Source organism: Onthophagus taurus, unplaced genomic scaffold, assembly GCF_036711975.1.
Source record: "Onthophagus taurus isolate NC unplaced genomic scaffold, IU_Otau_3.0 ScKx7SY_16, whole genome shotgun sequence".
NCBI classification, from domain to species: domain Eukaryota; kingdom Metazoa; phylum Arthropoda; class Insecta; order Coleoptera; family Scarabaeidae; genus Onthophagus; species Onthophagus taurus.
Window position 1 is genome coordinate 3,214,581 of NW_027248941.1, and position 18,317 is coordinate 3,232,897.

Below are 18,317 nucleotides of genomic sequence, written 5' to 3' on the forward strand. Positions count from 1 at the left end.
GTTAAATTCTAATTAGCACAAATTATCATTAATTTTGAAATATTCCTTTCGCGCAACAGGTGGCGTAAACTGAAAAAGTGTCATGTGTCAAAAAAAAATCTGTCATCAGTCGCTCGCTGACCCTTCACCTCGTCAGTGTTTCAAACGTAATTTTTTTTCTTTTTAGTTTTTAAGACCACACGGATTCTTCCGTATTTTCTTAAAAAAATGCGACCCCTTTAGCGAATAAGACCACCATCATCGCCCATTTGGAGAATAAGATGGGGAACCACGCGTCGTCGAATGGGGCTAGTTTGAAACGGGGCGGTGCGTTCACGATCGGTTCAAGTACTCAAAGGGAACGAAAAAAAAGTTTGGCTAAATCGGAAAATAGTACGGGTGGAGGTGGTACAACTAGCGGAGATGAAATAGAATCGGTTCCAACGATTATGTCTCCGGTTGAAAAACTCGCAAAGGTATTTTTATAATTACGTTAAAAGGAATCAAATAAATATGTTGCGAATTTAAACAAAATGAAAACAATAGAATGTTAGGTTTAGTGTGAAGTTAGGAAAAGTTTTTTAATCTTATCTAAATAAAATATTTCGCGTGATCTCATAAAAAAGGGATTTTAAACCTTTTTTAGATTTAATTTTTTGTAAAGAAAAATCGTTGCTTATTCATCATGACTTGATACGCGTGATTAAATTTTTATTAATATTACAATTTGATTTCAACATAACCTCAATATAAAACCAAAATGAATGTTTTTTTAATTTTTAGGTTAATTAATTTTTTTATTTTTAGATCTTGACTGAGAAATCAAAAGAAGATGAAGGTGTGAACGGTGTGAGCCTATCAACATTTACCGTAAATTTATAATTTAATTTTTAATTTATTGAACCTAAAACAAATTTTTCTTTCAAAAATCTGGCTTTTCGCCTTCTTTTCAACAATCGAATAAAACAGCTTTATTTGTTTCCTCGATATCAACTTTTGGCTGAGAAGCTCTTCAATCATTTTCATCGGCAATCAAACAGTTTACGATCTTATATTACAACCAGTGATTTTAAAATGCAAACGGAAAAATTTCTCGCTGTAAGTATTAAATCGGTTCCAAAAAAAATTTATTATAATTTTTTTTAATTAGATACTGGATGACGCTTCAGCAATTGATATAATCGTCCGAATGTATTCTGTTTATGATGCAACGAAAGAAAACGCGTTTGTTACACCCGAATCGTTACGAAGTCTTCTGATGTGCTCTTATCATATAGCAATGGACCATTACAGTGAAGGTCCACAAATGTGCCTCTTAATAAATAAGACGTTAAAAGCAGTCGTTGATAGTTGTTTTCATTCGAAAACGCAACTTTCAATGCAGTTTGTGTCACATTGGTTGGCGGCGAATACCCCTAGATTATTGCTGCCAATTCATCGGTATTGCGTGCATTGTTTAGCAACTTCTTATCGTACTTTGGAAATTGATGGACCTCCTCTAGCGGCAGGTAAAACAATTTAATTTGTGAACGTACTCAAATTAATTTTTCCGAACGTATCCCAAATGACATTTAACCTTGATTGTAAGGTTAATTTATCTTTTTTAATATTTGTTTAGCGAAAATGGAAAAGTTCCTTGTGGATAATAAAAGTGGTGAAGGTATTTTTGTTGTTGGGTTGTTTGTTGTGGTTTTTTTTTTGAATTTTAGTTAAGTATTGTTTTAAATTAATTCTTTGTGGTAAATTGTTTAGGGTTAGAATTAGCGACGCCGGTGTTGGATCAACCGCCGATTTTCGGGGATAAACCCCCGCACCCTCATTTACTTCAAATGAGTATGTCTTGGTTGCTAGCGGGTGCTTTAAGTCCGAATTATTCGAGACCTAGGCGGGCTAATTCACCCAGTAATAGCGGAACAGGTAAATTAATTAATTATTTTAATTATAATTTTTTATTAATTTAATTTTTAGGTTTAGCAAGTGTAAATTTCTTAACTAAACTTTTGTTCGCGGTGCCGTCTCATTGGTTAATCCTCTATGATTCTAATGAACAAGGTTTGGGAGCTAATCGGTTCCTCCACCACGTTTTGGCTTATAAAGGACCGACGTTAATTTTAATAAAAGCTGGTGATGGGTCACTTTTTTGCATCGCTTCGTCTTGTGAGTGGAAAGAGTCCCATTTGTATTGGGGAGGAGAAGATTGCGCCGCATTTCAATTATTACCGAAGTAACAAATTATTTTAAAGTTATTTTTATTTGTTAAATTGTTTGTTTTTAGATTTTTACTCCTCGAAAAAGGTTCGAAGATGCTCTACTTAAACACAACGGTTCGGGGTTACCCGCAAGGATTGCGGGCAGGGAAAGATCCCAGAAATCCAATAATTTCCGTTGACGGAGGATTTGAAAAGGTTAGTTCATTTTATTTATGAACATTTACAAATTTGCAATGAATATTTTAGTTTGAGTTTCGTAAAATTCCACTTTCGATAAGTTGTATTGAGGTGTGGGGTTGCGGCGATCAAAGTAGCCGTGAAACGCAGTTGGATATTAAAAAATGGCAGTTTAAAGAAGCTGAAAGGCAACAAACTGTCAAATTGAGCGCTGCTGATTGGCTGGATCATCCGGATAGGTATTTATTAGAGCTTGCTGGGCGCCCAGTTTATAACCAAAAGCAAACTTAAAACGATTTAAATTAGATTTTTAAAAACTTTTTTAGCACAAAGTGCCATTTTTTGAAACAAACTTATTCCATCTTATCTTAATTACCTCTCCCCCTCCCCCCTTTTTTTACTCCCGTTATGTTTAGTCCCTGAATCCGAAACCGGATGTACTTAACAAATGAAATATTGAGTTTAAAGTATTCTTTTTGTGTTTTTGAGTTCGTTAAGGTTCTATTTTTGACTCTTCTTGTCTTATTTCCTTTTTGTCCAATTCCCCTTTTAATCTTAACCTAAAAAAATGTTTTTCAGAGAAAACTAAGTTTTATAATATTGTGACTGATAAATGATGATATAAATAATGAAAAAGAATTAAAAATTAAACGAAACGTGATAGAGTCGTGTACTTAGGAAACTTGTCGCGGTATTTTATTACAAAACAATTTGTTAAATTATTACTATTATTATTATTGAATTGTGAGAGAATATATTATTGATTTATAAAGAAAAAATATGTTTTATTTCTTTAATTTAATCTGTGTAGAGTTGTTTTAGGAAAGAAATGGGAGATATCAGCTTGGATGGAGGCGCAATATAGACGGAGGTTATATATATTTTAACAAAGTTTTGAACAAACTACTAACAATAAATCAACAATTTATTATAATTTAAATCCTGAATGGATAGCAACAATCCCCATCGTAAGATTTTCATAAGAAACTTCTCTGAAACCAGCCTTCTCAATCAAATTTTTAAAATTTTCTTGATTAGGAAATTTTCTTATACTCTCAACTAAATACTGATAAGGTTGCCATTGACCTGCGATTAAATGCCCCATAACCGGGATAACTTGAAAACTATATAAATCGTAAAACCATTGTGCTAAAGGATACTCTAATTGCGTAAATTCGAGACACAAAAATCTTCCTCCCGGTTGTAAAACCCGATACGCTTCCTTCAAAACTTTATCGATATGCGTCACATTTCGTATTCCAAAAGCTATGGTGTACGCGTTAAAACTGTCATTTTCAAATGGTAGGTTTTCCGCATCGCCTTTTTGCCAAGTAATTAACGATGAATCATGATTAAGTCGCTTCGAACGAATTTTTCCTACATCGAGCATGTGCGAATTAATATCGCAAACTTTAACATGACATCCTTTCGCGTTTTCGGTCGATTTTACGTAATCCAAAAACCGAAATGCAATATCACCTGTGCCACCAGCTACATCTAATAGCTTTGTATTCTTCGTTGGGTTCAATTTTTTCATAAAAATGTCTTTCCAAATACGGTGAATGCCAATGGACATTACATCGTTCATTATATCATAATTATCAGCAACATCTTCAAAAACCTTATGTACTAAAATTAAAAAAAGTTATTTTGGTTTGCTTGGGATGTTTTGATTACCTTTATGGACTTTTTCGTTTTCTTTAACCGTTTGAAACCCAAAATGAGTCGTGTTTTTTTCCGTTTTGAGGTTATGTGTGTTCGACAATAATCTTAATGACTGTATTAAAATCACATTTGAGGGTCTTAAAAGTATTTTAAGATGATTTTTTGCCATTTTAGTTTCGTTTTAAATGATTTTTTTAATATTCTTATTATTTATTTTTATTACGTTATTAGAGGTAACCTAAAAAAAAATGAACCCTAAAAAGAAAATTGACAGGTTATACAAAATAAACGTGAATTTAGCTTCGATATATTTTAATTAATTTATAATTTTATTTAACATTTATGTTTTTCGATGAACGATCGATAATAATAAACGTTTGTGTACATCCTGGGCGCGTTCGTTATGCAATCAGCGATTCCATAAGAAACAATTCCGATTAATTCTTTATTGGCAACCAAAGGTCCACCGGAATCGCCCTAACAAGAGAAAAAATTAATATATTAATAATTTTTATTCTTTTCGTCCAATATTATTTTTAATTCGTTCCCAATTAATAGAATGTTGGATAAACTCATTAAGTTGTTCTTCTTTTTCAAATCGACAGGTGGCGGCACAATTAAAGAAGCACGAACCGAAAAGAATCATCGCAATTCCAATCCAAGCGATAAAATAACTCCAATTGTAAGTAAATGTTGAATTTCTATCGACGATGTCATTCCAAGCCATCTTTTCGTATACAATTCCTCCGTGGAATGCCCCCATTGCAATTATAAAACTAAAAAATCCTATTAAACTCATAATTGAGTTACAACTTAGAAATTTTGAGGTCCATTGGCAACAACAAGTGATATAAATCACCGTTAAAAGTAGAAGAATTAAGGACCACCCGATAATGAAAAAAGCCATCGTCGTTCGAGTGCAATGTAATTTTCCTAATTGTTCGATTGTCAATTCACTTTCCGGTATGTTTTTGAGGTCATAATTGATGTAATGGCAGGTTTCTTTTAAACTCGGCGGTTGTTCTTTTATAAAACACAAATAAAAAATTCCAACCTTTCTACTAAAATATTGTTGTTCGGTCGAGTTGATTTTTCCTACGTTAACATCCACTTGGTACCAATAGGGGGTTGAAATCGACACAAAAATTATTCCTAATCCCATAAACGATGAAATTAAAGCAAGGAAAATTACCATTCCAACTGAACAAGACATTTTTTATCGATTTAATTGAATCAGAATTTTGTATGTAAATCATAATAAGTTCTCAATGTGACATAATTTTGACATTCATACAATTTTTTTTTGGTACTTATAAAAATAAAAAACTAAATTTTCTACGGTATTTTTACCTTACAAGGTCCACTGCCATCCGTACTTTCAGCACAAATTTGCGTTTCATCATAAAACGGGTTCTCATCTTCACATTCTTCCGAATCGATAACATTAACAATCGCGTATTTTAACTCTTTGGATACAATGCTAGTTTTGGTTTGGCCCCAACCTGAAACGATTGCTTTCGTATTCGGTTTAACCAGTTTTTGCGCGATTTTAATCGTTTTTATTCTATCGCTTTCTTGTAGAGTGTTCATCAAACATAAAACGGCTATGTCATTACTAGCTTTATTTTCATCATAATCTGGATGTGGTATTGAACATTTTACTTGGTGAGCATGTTTAATATCGGGATTATAAACTCCGGCGATCACTCTTAATCGTTTCGGGTCGGAACATTTTAAAACACAATGAGCTGCAGTTAAAATTTTATTTTTGCCAATTAAAGCACCACCGCAAATTGTTAAATATTTTTCTTCGATCTCACATTGAACCATCACTTGGTAAGGAAATTTTGTTATCGTTTCGGCTTTTTCTCCACCTATTATGCGTTCTTGTGGGATTGAATCAACGAAATTAAAAGAAAAAAATAGAAGTAGACGATACATTTTAATCACAAAACACACTTATTATTACTTTATACTTTTTAGTTTACGGTCTAGTATTTAAACAATTACGATGACTCATCTTTTAATTTTTTATTGCGTTTTTTTTACATGAATAATGATAACAAACAGTACTTAAGTGTACTAGAAATAATTAAAATTCTTTCTAATAACACATACAAAACAATTCCTTTTATTTATTGTAAAAGTTTACATACAATGCGATCAAGAAAGCCGGTCCGTTAGAAACTACTATCCCTAGCGCTTGATACCAATACTTACTGCCCTCGTCACACCGGTCATACCCTCGTACTTGTTTTAAATAGTGATGGGGAAATGGGAGGAAACTTTTAGTCCTTTTAGTTAAGTAAACACAACCTTAACAACTCATAGGCACAAAATTAAAAATGTTACTCTCAGGCAGGGTTGGGTTGCGGTAGGGCAGGGTTGGGTTGCGGTAGGGCAGGGCTGGGTTGCGGTAGGGCAGGGCTGGGTTGCGGTAGGGCAGGGGTGGGTTGCGGTAGGGCAGGGCTGGGTTGCGGTAGGGCAGGGTTGGGTTGCGGTAGGGCAGGGTTGGGTTGCGGTAGGGCAGTGTTGGGTTGCGGTAGGGCAGGGTTGGGTTGCGGTAGGGCAGGGTTGGGTTGCGGTAGGGCAGGGTTGGGTTGCGGTAGGGCAGGGTTGGGTTGCGGTAGGGCAGGGTTGGGTTGCGGTAGGGCAGGGTTGGGTTGCGGTAGGGCAGGGTTGGGTTGCGGTAGGGCAGGGTTGGGTTGCGGTAGGGCAGGGTTGGGTTGCGGTAGGGCAGGGTTGGGTTGCGGTAGGGCAGGGTTGGGTTGCGGTAGGGCAGGGTTGGGTTGCGGTAGGGCAGGGCTGGGTTGCGGTAGGGCAGGGTTGGGTTGCGGTAGGGCAGGGTTGGGTTGCGGTAGGGCAGGGTTGGGTTGCGGTAGGGCAGGGTTGGGTTGCGGTAGGGCAGGGTTGGGTTGGGTTGGGTTGGGTTGGGTTGGGTTGGGTTGGGTTGGGTTGGGTTGGGTTGGGTTGGGTTCCCCTCAGGGGCCTAGTGTGATCACTGGGTACGGGCTTAGCGAACCCGAGGTACCTGAGCTCGAGGAGCACACCTCGTTAAAAAACCGGGGTCCGCCTGGCCCGGACGGTAGTACCCTGTAGGGCACCTGCCTGGGTTACAGGTGAAGATTTTGGAAGGCCGGCAGAATTCCGGAGTTGTGTAGTCCTTGTAAGTGTGTAATAAATGTTCAGTGTAATGACCGACGCGGCTGGGGAGAATCGGGGAGTGCTTGCTGGCCAGTGGCTTGCTTCGGCTGTTGGTTTTTGCGGGCTGATGTGAGTTTACTCTGCCGAAGAGGATTCCACGTCGTGTTCAGGTGCCGGCCCCTTCGGGACCTGGGTCGGGTAGTGGGCATTGGGTGAGGAGGGTCGGGACTCCTCATCGATACGGGCGAGTGCCTACCGTCTGGTATCCGGGTAGGTTAAGCGGCGACTGGGCCTCAGGGAACTGGGGTAGGGGTCACGACCCCGAGGGTACACCCGTTCCTGGTCATGCCGGCCCGCCCCTCTGCGCACGATGCGCCGGTAAACTGGAAGGATGTCAACTTTAAGAAGCACAGACAAAGAGGATATGGGAAGGAAAAATGATGGAGGTAATGAAGAGAACAGAGAGAAGGTCTCACAATTGAGGAGAATGTATGGGCACAATAGGAGTAGCTCCCTAACTGGTGAAGTGAAGAAAAGGAAGGTACACGACACGTCCATAGAAAAAGTGGATCAAGAAGGACAGGTGTATAAAATGAGAGAAAGCCCGGAATGCTTCCTTGTGGAAGAAAGTCTGGACATGGTCAAAAAGCTAGTTAAAAACTTACAATCGTATATTGAACAAAATACGAAAAGGGAGATTAAGGAGACTACTACCAAATTGACTAGGCAAATGGACGCTCTTGATAGGGATTCAATAAAGCAATGGCTGAAGAAACTGAGATATGAACCAGCCGAGAAAATGGTATTTGACGCGGACACGCAAACGGACAGACGGTCTAATACATCTACCAGAGAGATGGGGACCCAAACAATTGGGGACGAAGTCGTCTATTTGGAAAGTGAGGTCGAAACCTACGAGGACTGGGAGATGATAGGGGATGCGACCTGGGAGGAAGAATCGTTTCGGAATACCGAAATTAAGAAGGGAAGTCCGTTAAATGCAAAGGTGGGAACAGTAATGGTAGTGATTGTGGACCCTTCGGATGAACCTATGGAGAAGGGTATTCAGGGGAAATTCAGAGAGAGATTCCCGGAATTAGGAGAGATAAATGATGAAATAGGTGTGGTCGAACAGGAATGTAAAATAAGGATAAAGGACCAGGTGGAAAAGAGGAACAGGAAAATTATTAAGTTATTATACGATAACACGGATAGAGGTCTCTTCCAGAGAATTAAAGACCTAAGGCAAGAAACGGACGGAGTAGAATGGATTGCTATCCATAAGATGAGAAATATGGACACTACAAAATTCAGAAAGATGATAGAGAGCGTGTTCCACTCGTCAGGGACTAAGGTGATTATATACACTCCGGAATCGGAGATAGAAGCGACGAAAGGGCAACCGAAGCGGAAAACGTATGCGTTAATCGTCGAAAGTAAGGAGAAAACCTTTACGGAAACGCTAAAAGGAGTAAAGGAGACGTTAAAGAAGGAGAAGATTGGTGAGGGAATTAGAGGCATCAAGAGTACTAGAAACGGTAAGGTACTTATTACCATAGAAAAAGATGGTGATGCAATTAATAAGATAAGTGAGGCCATAAATAGAAGCGGAGAGGAAACTAAGTGTAAAAGGATGGGTGATGACGATACTGAGATCATTCACGTTAGAGGTATGGATGCATTGGTGAAAGAGGAAGAGATCCGCGAAGCTATTGCTGATGCCCTGGGAGGAGAGGAACATGGTTTAGAGATGGGTAAACTGAGACCGATGAAGGGAGAGATGAAGGCGATCACCATCAAGTTAGACAAAAAAGGAGCGGAAACCCTACTAAGGAAAAGACAATTGAAGATTGGCTTTATAAGTTGCGAATTGGACAAGCGAATAGAGGTACTAAAATGCTTTAAATGTTGGGGATATGGCCATACAAACAAGGATTGTAAGGGAGCAGATAGAACTAAACTGTGTTATAAATGTGGGGAAACAGACCATGGTGTGAAAGACTGCCCAAATGAAGAATCGTGCCCTATGTGCAAAGCTAAAGGACACAAGGCAGGATCGGGTAAGTGCAGAATATTCAAGGAAGCACTTACTATAGCTAGAAGAGCCACCCGCAAGCGCAATGTATAGAAGCTTAGATAGGAAGATTAAGGTTGCCCAGTTAAATTTTAATAGGGTATATGCGGCGCATGAGATGATGGAGAGGAGGGTTAAGGAGGATGGGATCCAGGTGATAATCGGCTGTGAGCAGAATAAGCGGTGCAGGACAATACAATACTGTGATAAGAACTGTGATACTTTTATTAATTTATATGGTGAATGTCTTGTGATGGATTGGCGTGCCGGGAATGGTTTTGTTTGTGTGGTGTTGCCGGATTTTATGATTGTGTCATGTTATTTCTCGCCAAATGGTAGTCGCTCAGACTTTGAAAGGCTACTCTATGACATTGATTTGGTAACTAGGCGTATACAAAAGCCCAAAATCATTGGGGGTGATCTTAATGCCAAATCCGTTGTAATTGGCTCCTCGAACGTAAACGAAAGAGGTAGAATTCTCGAAGAGTGGCTGTCCTCTACTGGAGATATGGTTGTAATAAATGAGGGAAATATCCCGACGTTCATGGCTGCAAGAGGTGCCTCAGTAATTGATTTTACTGCAGTGTCCATCGTATTGCGGAACAAAGTGCAAGGCTGGAGGGTGGAGGAGGATGATGAAAATCTAAGTGATCATCGTACAATTAGGTTCGAAATTATAAGTGCTACCCATACAGAAGAGACTGCGGAGAAGCAGGGATGGCATGCGAACGAAATTTCGATGAAGAGATATGCCGAATTGTGTGTGGATCTATTCAAGGAAGAAGAAACAGTATCACCCGAGAGTATGCTACAAAAGATTATAGAAAAATGTAATGTCGCATTGGTTAAAAAGAAATTAAATAGGAACTGGAAGCCAATGTACTGGTGGAACGAGGAAATTGCAAGTAGACGGAGGGAGTGTGTAAGATCAAGGAGGATGTTTACAAGATCAAGAAGAAGAAGCGATGAAACTGAGACAAGTACATGTTGGGATACGTATAGGGAGGCTAAGAAGAGATTGAAGTTGGAAATAGAGAAGAGTAAAGAAAAAAAATGGAAGGAATTGCTATTGGAACTGAATGACAATGTATGGGGCAAAGCCTATGGTATAATCACAAGGAAATTCAATCTGAGAAAGGAAAGACAGCTTGGCGAAAGAGAGGTCAAGGAACAAATTAGGAAATTATTCCCAAAACACGAGCTCGTGGAATGGGATGACAACGGTGGAAGGGAGATTGAGAATGCTCCGGAAGTTGAATTGGAAGAACTGATTGATGCGGTGGGCAAGATTAGGAAGCGGAAAGCTCCAGGGCCTGACGGGATTTCACCAGAGATACTTATAGCCACAGTAACGGGTAATCAACAGGCTTTCTTGAAAATGTATAGGAATTGCCTTCAGAGTGGGATCTTTCCTGATGCGTGGAAGGTAGCAAGGCTGGTTCTGATTGAGAAGCCGAAGAAAAAGCCCGACGACACCTCAACGTTTAGGCCGATCTGCCTGGGTAACACCATGGGAAAACTCTTCGAAATGATAATCAGAAACAGACTTCACGAAGAGATCGAAGAGAAGGGTCTTCTACATGACGATCAGTATGGTTTTCGGAAGGGCAGATCGACTATCCAAGCGATACAAAGGGTGCAAGGAATTGTAGAAGAATTAAAAAAGAAAAGCTACACGCATAGGGAATGCTGCGTATTGGTTTTGCTAGACATTGAAAACGCCTTTAACTCGGCTCCTTGGCGAGAAATGATAGATGCTTTGAAAAGAGGAGGGATTAGCGATTACCTTATAAGGATAATCCAGTCCTATTTTACCAACCGATATATTATAGCGCCAGGGGAGAAATATATCCAGATATCGAGCGGCGTTCCACAGGGTTCAATCCTGGGCCCTACGCTGTGGAATGTATACTACGACAGTGTTCTGCGAATTGAAGTAGAAGAGGGAGTAACCCTAGTGGCATATGCGGACGACCTCGCGGTGTTAGTGAAGGGGAAGGATAGAATACAGTTAGAAGACAAAACAGCATGGGCGGTAGGAAAGGTTATCAGGAAGCTACAAGAGATGAAACTCAAGGTAGCAACAGTAAAGACGGAGATGGTCCTCCTGCAGGGGAGAAGAAGGGTTAGAGATATAGAGGTGGAGATAGCGGGGACAGTGGTGAAGAGTGTGAGTAGGGTCAGGTATTTGGGAGTGTATCTGAATAAGGACCTATCTATGACCAGTCACGTGTTGGAGGTTTCAAGAAAGGCGACGATAATGACAAATGTGCTCCTGAGACTAATGCCAAACGTAGGGGGGCCCAGAGCCAGTAAGCGAAAGTTGATTGCTGGAGCGGCGATTTCAGTCATTTTGTACGCAGCACCGACGTGGAAGAAAGCTCTTAGATACAAACATTATAGAAATGTTTTGCAGTCGGTGCACAGAAAATTGTGTATCGGAATAACGTCGGCCTATAGAACAGTGTCAGCAGAGGGAGTGGGGGTCATAGCGGGGGTTCCACCGATAGACCTGCTGGTGGAAGAGAGAAGCTCCCTGTATGCACGGAACTGCGGAACTAAGACGGAGAGACGACATAAACTGATGGAGGATTGGAGCCTGAGGTGGGACAATAATCAGGGTTGGACCAAAGTAATGATCCCGGATTTGAGGGCGTGGATGGATAGGGCGTGGGGAGAAGTCGATCACTTCACTACCCAGGCGCTGACGGGCCATGGAGTGTTCGGTGTCTACCTCAAAACAATCGGGAAAACGAAGACTGACGGATGCTGGTTCTGTGAGGAAGTGGATACGGTGGAGCACACGCTGTTTGGTTGCGGGAGGTTTGAGGCCGAGAGGGAGGACTGTGGAAGAAAATGCGGCAAGCGGCCGAGCGTGGACAATGTGGGAAGGCTCATGCTTGCAACCGAGAGAAACTGGAACGCAATTATTGAAATGTTCGGCAAAATCATAAGATGCAAGATTGTGGTTGAGTATGAGAAGGAGTCGGAAGGATCAAAGGGCTAAACAGAAGAGATATAAATGGAGGAAGCGGACATAAGAGGGGGAATGGCTTTTCCCCCTCTTTCCAGGTATGAACGGTAAGTTGTATTGATGCAAAAAGATTAATAGATAACTTTTGTCCACATGAAATACTGCGAATGTGAGACGATTGGAGAAGAAGGCAGTTAACAGGCATGAAATGTTTGGCAAAATCATAAGATGCAAGATTGTGGTTGAGCATGAGAAGGAGTCGGAGGGATCAAAGGGCTAAACAGAAGAGATACAAGTGGAGGAAGCGGACATAAGAGGGGGAATGGCTTTTTCCCCCTCTTTCCAGGTATGATCCACTACTTTGGAATATTTTTTTCGATCAAATTTTAGATGATATGCAAATTAAAGATGTTAAGTTGGTAGCTTATGCAGACGATTTGGCCATTATAATTTCTGGTTGGAGTAAGGAGTATATTACCAATATAGCACATCGTGTTATTAAGGTAATTATTGATAAATTAGAGTTTATGGGTTTAAAGCTGGCACCGGAGAAAACTGAATGTGTATTGATGAAAAGTAGGAAAAGTAGAGGAGAAATTGAGATTAATGTGGCAGGACATATTGTAATTTCTAGAAATTCACTCAAATACCTGGGTGTAATGATTGGTAGAGACCTGAGATGGGGTCCTCATGTTGAATATGTATTTAACAAGGCGCAGAAAACTATAAATGCATTGCACAGGATGATGGGTTCGACATATGGACCAAGTATGGAGAAAAGGAAATTGATAGGCTCGGTAGTTTTTTCGCAGATGTTATATGCCTGCAAAGCTTGGAGTGGGGTGTTTGAGATTAAAAAACACAAAGAAAAGATGACGAGATTACAGAGGCAGATTTTGATAAAAATCGTCAGTTCTTATAGAACTGTCTCTACGGAAGCGTTATTGGTCATTGCAAACTCATTACCAATTGAGTTGATGGCAAGAAGGCGAATGTCTAGATGGAAAACAAAAGAGGATCGTGACATTCTGGAGAAAGAAATAATGCAGGAATGGAACAATCGATGGACCACGAACACTGGTAAAGCACATTGGACGAAAAGAATAATTCCAAATGTTGAAACATGGGTTACTCGGAAATGGGGAGAAATAAATTATTCTATGTGTCAATTCCTGAGTGGTCATGGTTGCTTTAAAGCCTACTTACACAAACATAAGAGAAGAGAGGAAGAAATGTATAGATGATGTGGAGCATACATTTTTTGCTTGTAAAAGATGGAATGAAATACGCGAGGAAATGTGGAAAAAATTGAAAATTAAGCTAACGCCGGAAAACTGTACGAAAGTTATGCTAAAAAGTGAAGAAAAATGGAAGATTGTGGAAGAGTTTGTAAGGGAGGTGGTTGTAACAAAGGAAAGGGAGGAGAAGGTACAATGGCAGAGAGAATGAATCTACAATACTCCGAAGAAAGCTCGTGAGAGTGTTCCCGGAGAAGACGAGGAAAGGGGTTTTTAGTGGGTCGGGGCTTTTGTGCCTTAACCCCACACTATCTGACCGCTCAAGATCCCAGGTCAGATGTCTGTTCGCAGATTTTCCCCAACCTCGTAAAAAAAAAAAAAAAAAAAAAAAAAAGGGTTGGGTTGGGTTGGGTTGGGTTGGGTTGGGTTGGGTTGGGTTGGGTTGGGTTGGGTTGGGTTGGGTTGGGTTGGGTTGGGTTGGGTTGGGTTGGGTTGGGTTGGGTTGGGTTGGGTTGGGTTGGGTTGGGTTGGGTTGGGTTGGGTTGGGTTGGGTTGGGTTGGGTTGGGTTGGGTTGGGTTGGGTTGGGTTGGGTTGGGTTGGGTTGGGTTGGGTTGGGTTGGGTTGGGTTGGGTTGGGTTGGGTTGGGTTGGGTTGGGTTGGGTTGGGTTGGGTTGGGTTGGGTTGGGTTGGGTTGGGTTGGGTTGGGTTGGGTTGGGTTGGGTTGGGTTGGGTTGGGTTGGGTTGGGTTGGGTTGGGTTGGGTTGGGTTGGGTTGGGTTGGGTTGGGTTGGGTTGGGTTGGGTTGGGTTGGGTTGGGTTGGGTTGGGTTGGGTTGGGTTGGGTTGGGTTGGGTTGGGTTGGGTTGGGTTGGGTTGGGTTGGGTTGGGTTGGGTTGGGTTGGGTTGGGTTGGGTTGGGTTGGGTTGGGTTGGGTTGGGTTGGGTTGGGTTGGGTTGGGTTGGGTTGGGTTGGGTTGGGTTGGGTTGGGTTGGGTTGGGTTGGGTTGGGTTGGGTTGGGTTGGGTTGGGTTGGGTTGGGTTGGGTTGGGTTGGGTTGGGTTGGGTTGGGTTGGGTTGGGTTGGGTTGGGTTGGGTTGGGTTGGGTTGGGTTGGGTTGGGTTGGGTTGGGTTGGGTTGGGTTGGGTTGGGTTGGGTTGGGTTGGGTTGGGTTGGGTTGGGTTGGGTTGGGTTGGGTTGGGTTGGGTTGGGTTGGGTTGGGTTGGGTTGGGTTGGGTTGGGTTGGGTTGGGTTGGGTTGGGTTGGGTTGGGTTGGGTTGGGTTGGGTTGGGTTGGGTTGGGTTGGGTTGGGTTGGGTTGGGTTGGGTTGGGTTGGGTTGGGTTGGGTTGGGTTGGGTTGGGTTGGGTTGGGTTGGGTTGGGTTGGGTTGGGTTGGGTTGGGTTGGGTTGGGTTGGGTTGGGTTGGGTTGGGTTGGGTTGGGTTGGGTTGGGTTGGGTTGGGTTGGGTTGGGTTGGGTTGGGTTGGGTTGGGTTGGGTTGGGTTGGGTTGGGTTGGGTTGGGTTGGGTTGGGTTGGGTTGGGTTGGGTTGGGTTGGGTTGGGTTGGGTTGGGTTGGGTTGGGTTGGGTTGGGTTGGGTTGGGTTGGGTTGGGTTGGGTTGGGTTGGGTTGGGTTGGGTTGGGTTGGGTTGGGTTGGGTTGGGTTGGGTTGGGTTGGGTTGGGTTGGGTTGGGTTGGGTTGGGTTGGGTTGGGTTGGGTTGGGTTGGGTTGGGTTGGGTTGGGTTGGGTTGGGTTGGGTTGGGTTGGGTTGGGTTGGGTTGGGTTGGGTTGGGTTGGGTTGGGTTGGGTTGGGTTGGGTTGGGTTGGGTTGGGTTGGGTTGGGTTGGGTTGGGTTGGGTTGGGTTGGGTTGGGTTGGGTTGGGTTGGGTTGGGTTGGGTTGGGTTGGGTTGGGTTGGGTTGGGTTGGGTTGGGTTGGGTTGGGTTGGGTTGGGTTGGGTTGGGTTGGGTTGGGTTGGGTTGGGTTGGGTTGGGTTGGGTTGGGTTGGGTTGGGTTGGGTTGGGTTGGGTTATTCGGTGCCATGGGACGAAGTTAAGAAAGCCTTAGAAAGAACAAAAGTCACAGTACCGATTAAAAGCCTTATTTACACCTATCTATCCGAAAGAACAATAGTGCTGCCAAACGAAGAGAAAAGGGCGATGACCTGCGGAGTGCCGCAGGGTTCGGTCATTGGAGGAACATTATGGAACCTCTATTATAACAGGGTGTTAGTGTTGAAACAGGAGGAGGGGGTTACTGTGATTGGGTATGCGGACGACCTGGCGCTTGTGATTGAGGGAAAAACGAAGGAGATTATTGTGGACAAGGCAGAGTACGCGATAAAGAAGGTGGCGAACTGTCTGAAGAGCATGGGACTGGAGATGGAGGAGACAAAGACGGAGATGGTCGTGCTGGAGGGAAGAAGAAAGTGTAAAGAGATAGCGATAAAAGTCGGAAGGGAGATAATAAATACCTCTAGAACAGTAAAGTATCTGGGAGTTATACTTGATAAGGACCTAAGGATGACCTCCCACATAATGGCGATGATGGAGAAAACGGCAAGGATACAAAACACGATTAATAGGTTGATGCCAAAAATTGGAGGCCCCTCCCATGAACGAAGAAAAATATTGGCAACCACGATTATCTCAGTGGTGCTATATGCAGCCCCGGCCTGGGAAAGCGCGTTACAGTATAAAAAATATGTTAATATACTGAGAGGAATAGAAAGGAGGTGCACAATAGCGATCACATCGGCGTACCGAACGGTGGCCACGGACGCAGTTGGAGTAATTGCTGGATGCCCACCCTTGGATCTATTGGTGTGGGAAAGAGCGCGAAAATGGGAAGCCAAGGGAGTAAATAGTGATGAGATACACCGCGAGATGATGGAAAAATGGCAAGAACGATGGAATGAGTATAAAGGATGGGCCAAAGTATTTATAAAAGATGTATCAAAGTGGGTTAAAAAAGGCCCATCAACAGACTACTACATAACCCAAGCAATGACAGGACATGGAAGTTTCGGAAAGTATCTAAACGACATTAAAAAACAACAATCACAACAGTGTTGGTATGGATGTGGAGTGCCAGATACACCAGAGCACACGCTATTTGAATGCGCAAGATTCCAGGGCGAGAGATTAAGGGCAGAGATAGTTTTGGAGAAGTCCATGAATAGGAACAATATGGCGGACGTACTGGTGGATGAGGGGGAGAAGGCAAAAACATTGACAAAATTCATGAGGGATGTTATGAGGACAAAAGCCCGCGAAGAACCACAACCAGGGTGAAGGAAAGAAATAGAGCCCAGGGAGGTGGATGAGGAGGTGGGAATTTGGCGGACAGAGAGAAAGAAGAAAGAAGTATCGATCTAAATGGACCCTGGGAAGAATTAAGAAGAAGAAGGAGGTGGGTATACCCCACCTCCTACCGGGTACGAGGTAAGACAATGTGCATGACAAAAATTTAACTGGAATGTATTAATGTTTCATATGGAAAAACCATGGACCACCAAGGAGATGAGGTGGATAGAGAGAAGGAAGAAAGAGAGGAATGATGTTCTAAATGGACCATGAGAAGAATAAAGAAGAAGGAGGTGGGTATACCCCACCTCCTGCCAGGTGCGAGGTAAGAAATTATGCATGACAAAAATTTAACTGGAATGTATTAATGTTTCATACGGAAAAAAAAACAATGGACCACCAAGGAGATGAGGTGGACAGAGAGAAGGAAGAAAGAGAAGAATGACCTTCTGAATGGACCATGTAAGGAACTAAGAAGAAGAAGGTGGGTATACCCCACCTCCTACCAGGCGCGAGTGGCAAAGAAGTATGGCAAAAGAGGTGAAGAAAGATGGGCACAAGAGAAGGTGTGCTGATCCAAAAGAAACCAGAGATGACAGACTCCGAAGAAATGCCTCTACGGCGGTTCCGGAGAAGACGAGGAAAGGGGTTTTTTAGTGGGTCGGGATTGCAAGTCCCAACCCCACACTATCTGGCCGTCCAACATCACAGGCCAGATGTCTGTTTAGCAGATTTTTCCCCGTCCTCGAAAAAAAAAAAAAAAAAAAAAAAAAAAAAAAAAAAAAAAAAAAAAAGGGTTGGGTTGGGTTGGGTTGGGTTGGGTTGGGTTGGGTTGGGTTGGGTTGGGTTGGGTTGGTTGGGTTGGGTTGGGTTGGGTTGGTTGGGTTGGGTTGGGTTGGGTTGGGTTGGGTTGGGTTGGGTTGGGTTGGGTTGGGTTGGGTTGGGTTGGGTTGGGTTGGGTTGGGTTGGGTTGGGTTGGGTTGGGTTGGGTTGGGTTGGGTTGGGTTGGGTTGGGTTGGGTTGGGTTGGGTTGGGTTGGGTTGGGTTGGGTTGGGTTGGGTTGGGTTGGGTTGGGTTGGGTTGGGTTGGGTTGGGTTGGGTTGGGTTGGGTTGGGTTGGGTTGGGTTGGGTTGGGTTGGGTTGGGTTGGGTTGGGTTGGGTTGGGTTGGGTTGGGTTGGGTTGGGTTGGGTTGGGTTGGGTTGGGTTGGGTTGGGTTGGGTTGGGTTGGGTTGGGTTGGGTTGGGTTGGGTTGGGTTGGGTTGGGTTGGGTTGGGTTGGGTTGGGTTGGGTTGGGTTGGGTTGGGTTGGGTTGGGTTGGGTTGGGTTGGGTTGGGTTGGGTTGGGTTGGGTTGGGTTGGGTTGGGTTGGGTTGGGTTGGGTTGGGTTGGGTTGGGTTGGGTTGGGTTGGGTTGGGTTGGGTTGGGTTGGGTTGGGTTGGGTTGGGTTGGGTTGGGTTGGGTTGGGTTGGGTTGGGTTGGGGTTGGGTTGGGTTGGGTTGGGTTGGGGTTGGGTTGGGTTGGGTTGGGTTGGGTTGGGTTGGGTTGGGTTGGGTTGGGT

At 43.1% G+C, this 18,317-nt stretch overlaps 4 protein-coding genes across 5 annotated transcripts; 2 read left to right on the plus strand and 2 right to left on the minus strand.

Annotated features, from left to right (window-relative positions):
- Positions 1-168: 168 nt before the first annotated feature.
- On the plus strand, positions 169-2,836 carry LOC111414089 (uncharacterized). 2 transcript variants are annotated; one of them, XM_023045268.2, is made up of 9 exons: positions 169-455; positions 787-849; positions 949-1,077; positions 1,130-1,487; positions 1,598-1,639; positions 1,732-1,896; positions 1,948-2,203; positions 2,255-2,384; positions 2,436-2,836. In XM_023045268.2, the coding sequence occupies exons 1-9, from the start codon at positions 261-263 to the stop codon at positions 2,655-2,657; spliced, it is 1,560 nt and encodes a 519-aa protein (XP_022901036.1). In that variant the 5' UTR covers positions 169-260; the 3' UTR covers positions 2,658-2,836. The 2 variants fall into 2 exon arrangements, with proteins under 2 accessions (XP_022901036.1, XP_022901037.1); XM_023045269.2 differs by lacking the exon at positions 1,598-1,639.
- Positions 2,837-3,228: 392 nt separating this feature from the next.
- On the minus strand, positions 3,229-4,327 carry LOC111414096 (ubiquinone biosynthesis protein COQ3, mitochondrial). The gene is made up of 2 exons (XM_023045278.2): positions 4,044-4,327; positions 3,229-3,995 (listed from the first exon to the last, which is right to left on the minus strand). The coding sequence occupies exons 1-2, from the start codon at positions 4,198-4,200 to the stop codon at positions 3,295-3,297; spliced, it is 858 nt and encodes a 285-aa protein (XP_022901046.2). The 5' UTR covers positions 4,201-4,327; the 3' UTR covers positions 3,229-3,294.
- Positions 4,327-6,022, minus strand: LOC111414098 (chymotrypsin-1-like). The gene is made up of 2 exons (XM_023045280.2): positions 5,382-6,022; positions 4,327-4,508 (listed from the first exon to the last, which is right to left on the minus strand). The coding sequence occupies exons 1-2, from the start codon at positions 5,970-5,972 to the stop codon at positions 4,365-4,367; spliced, it is 735 nt and encodes a 244-aa protein (XP_022901048.2). The 5' UTR covers positions 5,973-6,022; the 3' UTR covers positions 4,327-4,364.
- Positions 6,023-7,038: 1,016 nt separating this feature from the next.
- On the plus strand, positions 7,039-9,305 carry LOC139432493 (uncharacterized protein PF3D7_1120000-like). The gene has a single exon (XM_071201148.1). It carries the CDS (start codon positions 7,567-7,569, stop codon positions 9,301-9,303), a length of 1,737 nt encoding a protein of 578 aa, XP_071057249.1. The 5' UTR covers positions 7,039-7,566; the 3' UTR covers positions 9,304-9,305.
- The last annotated feature ends 9,012 nt before the right edge of the window (positions 9,306-18,317 follow it).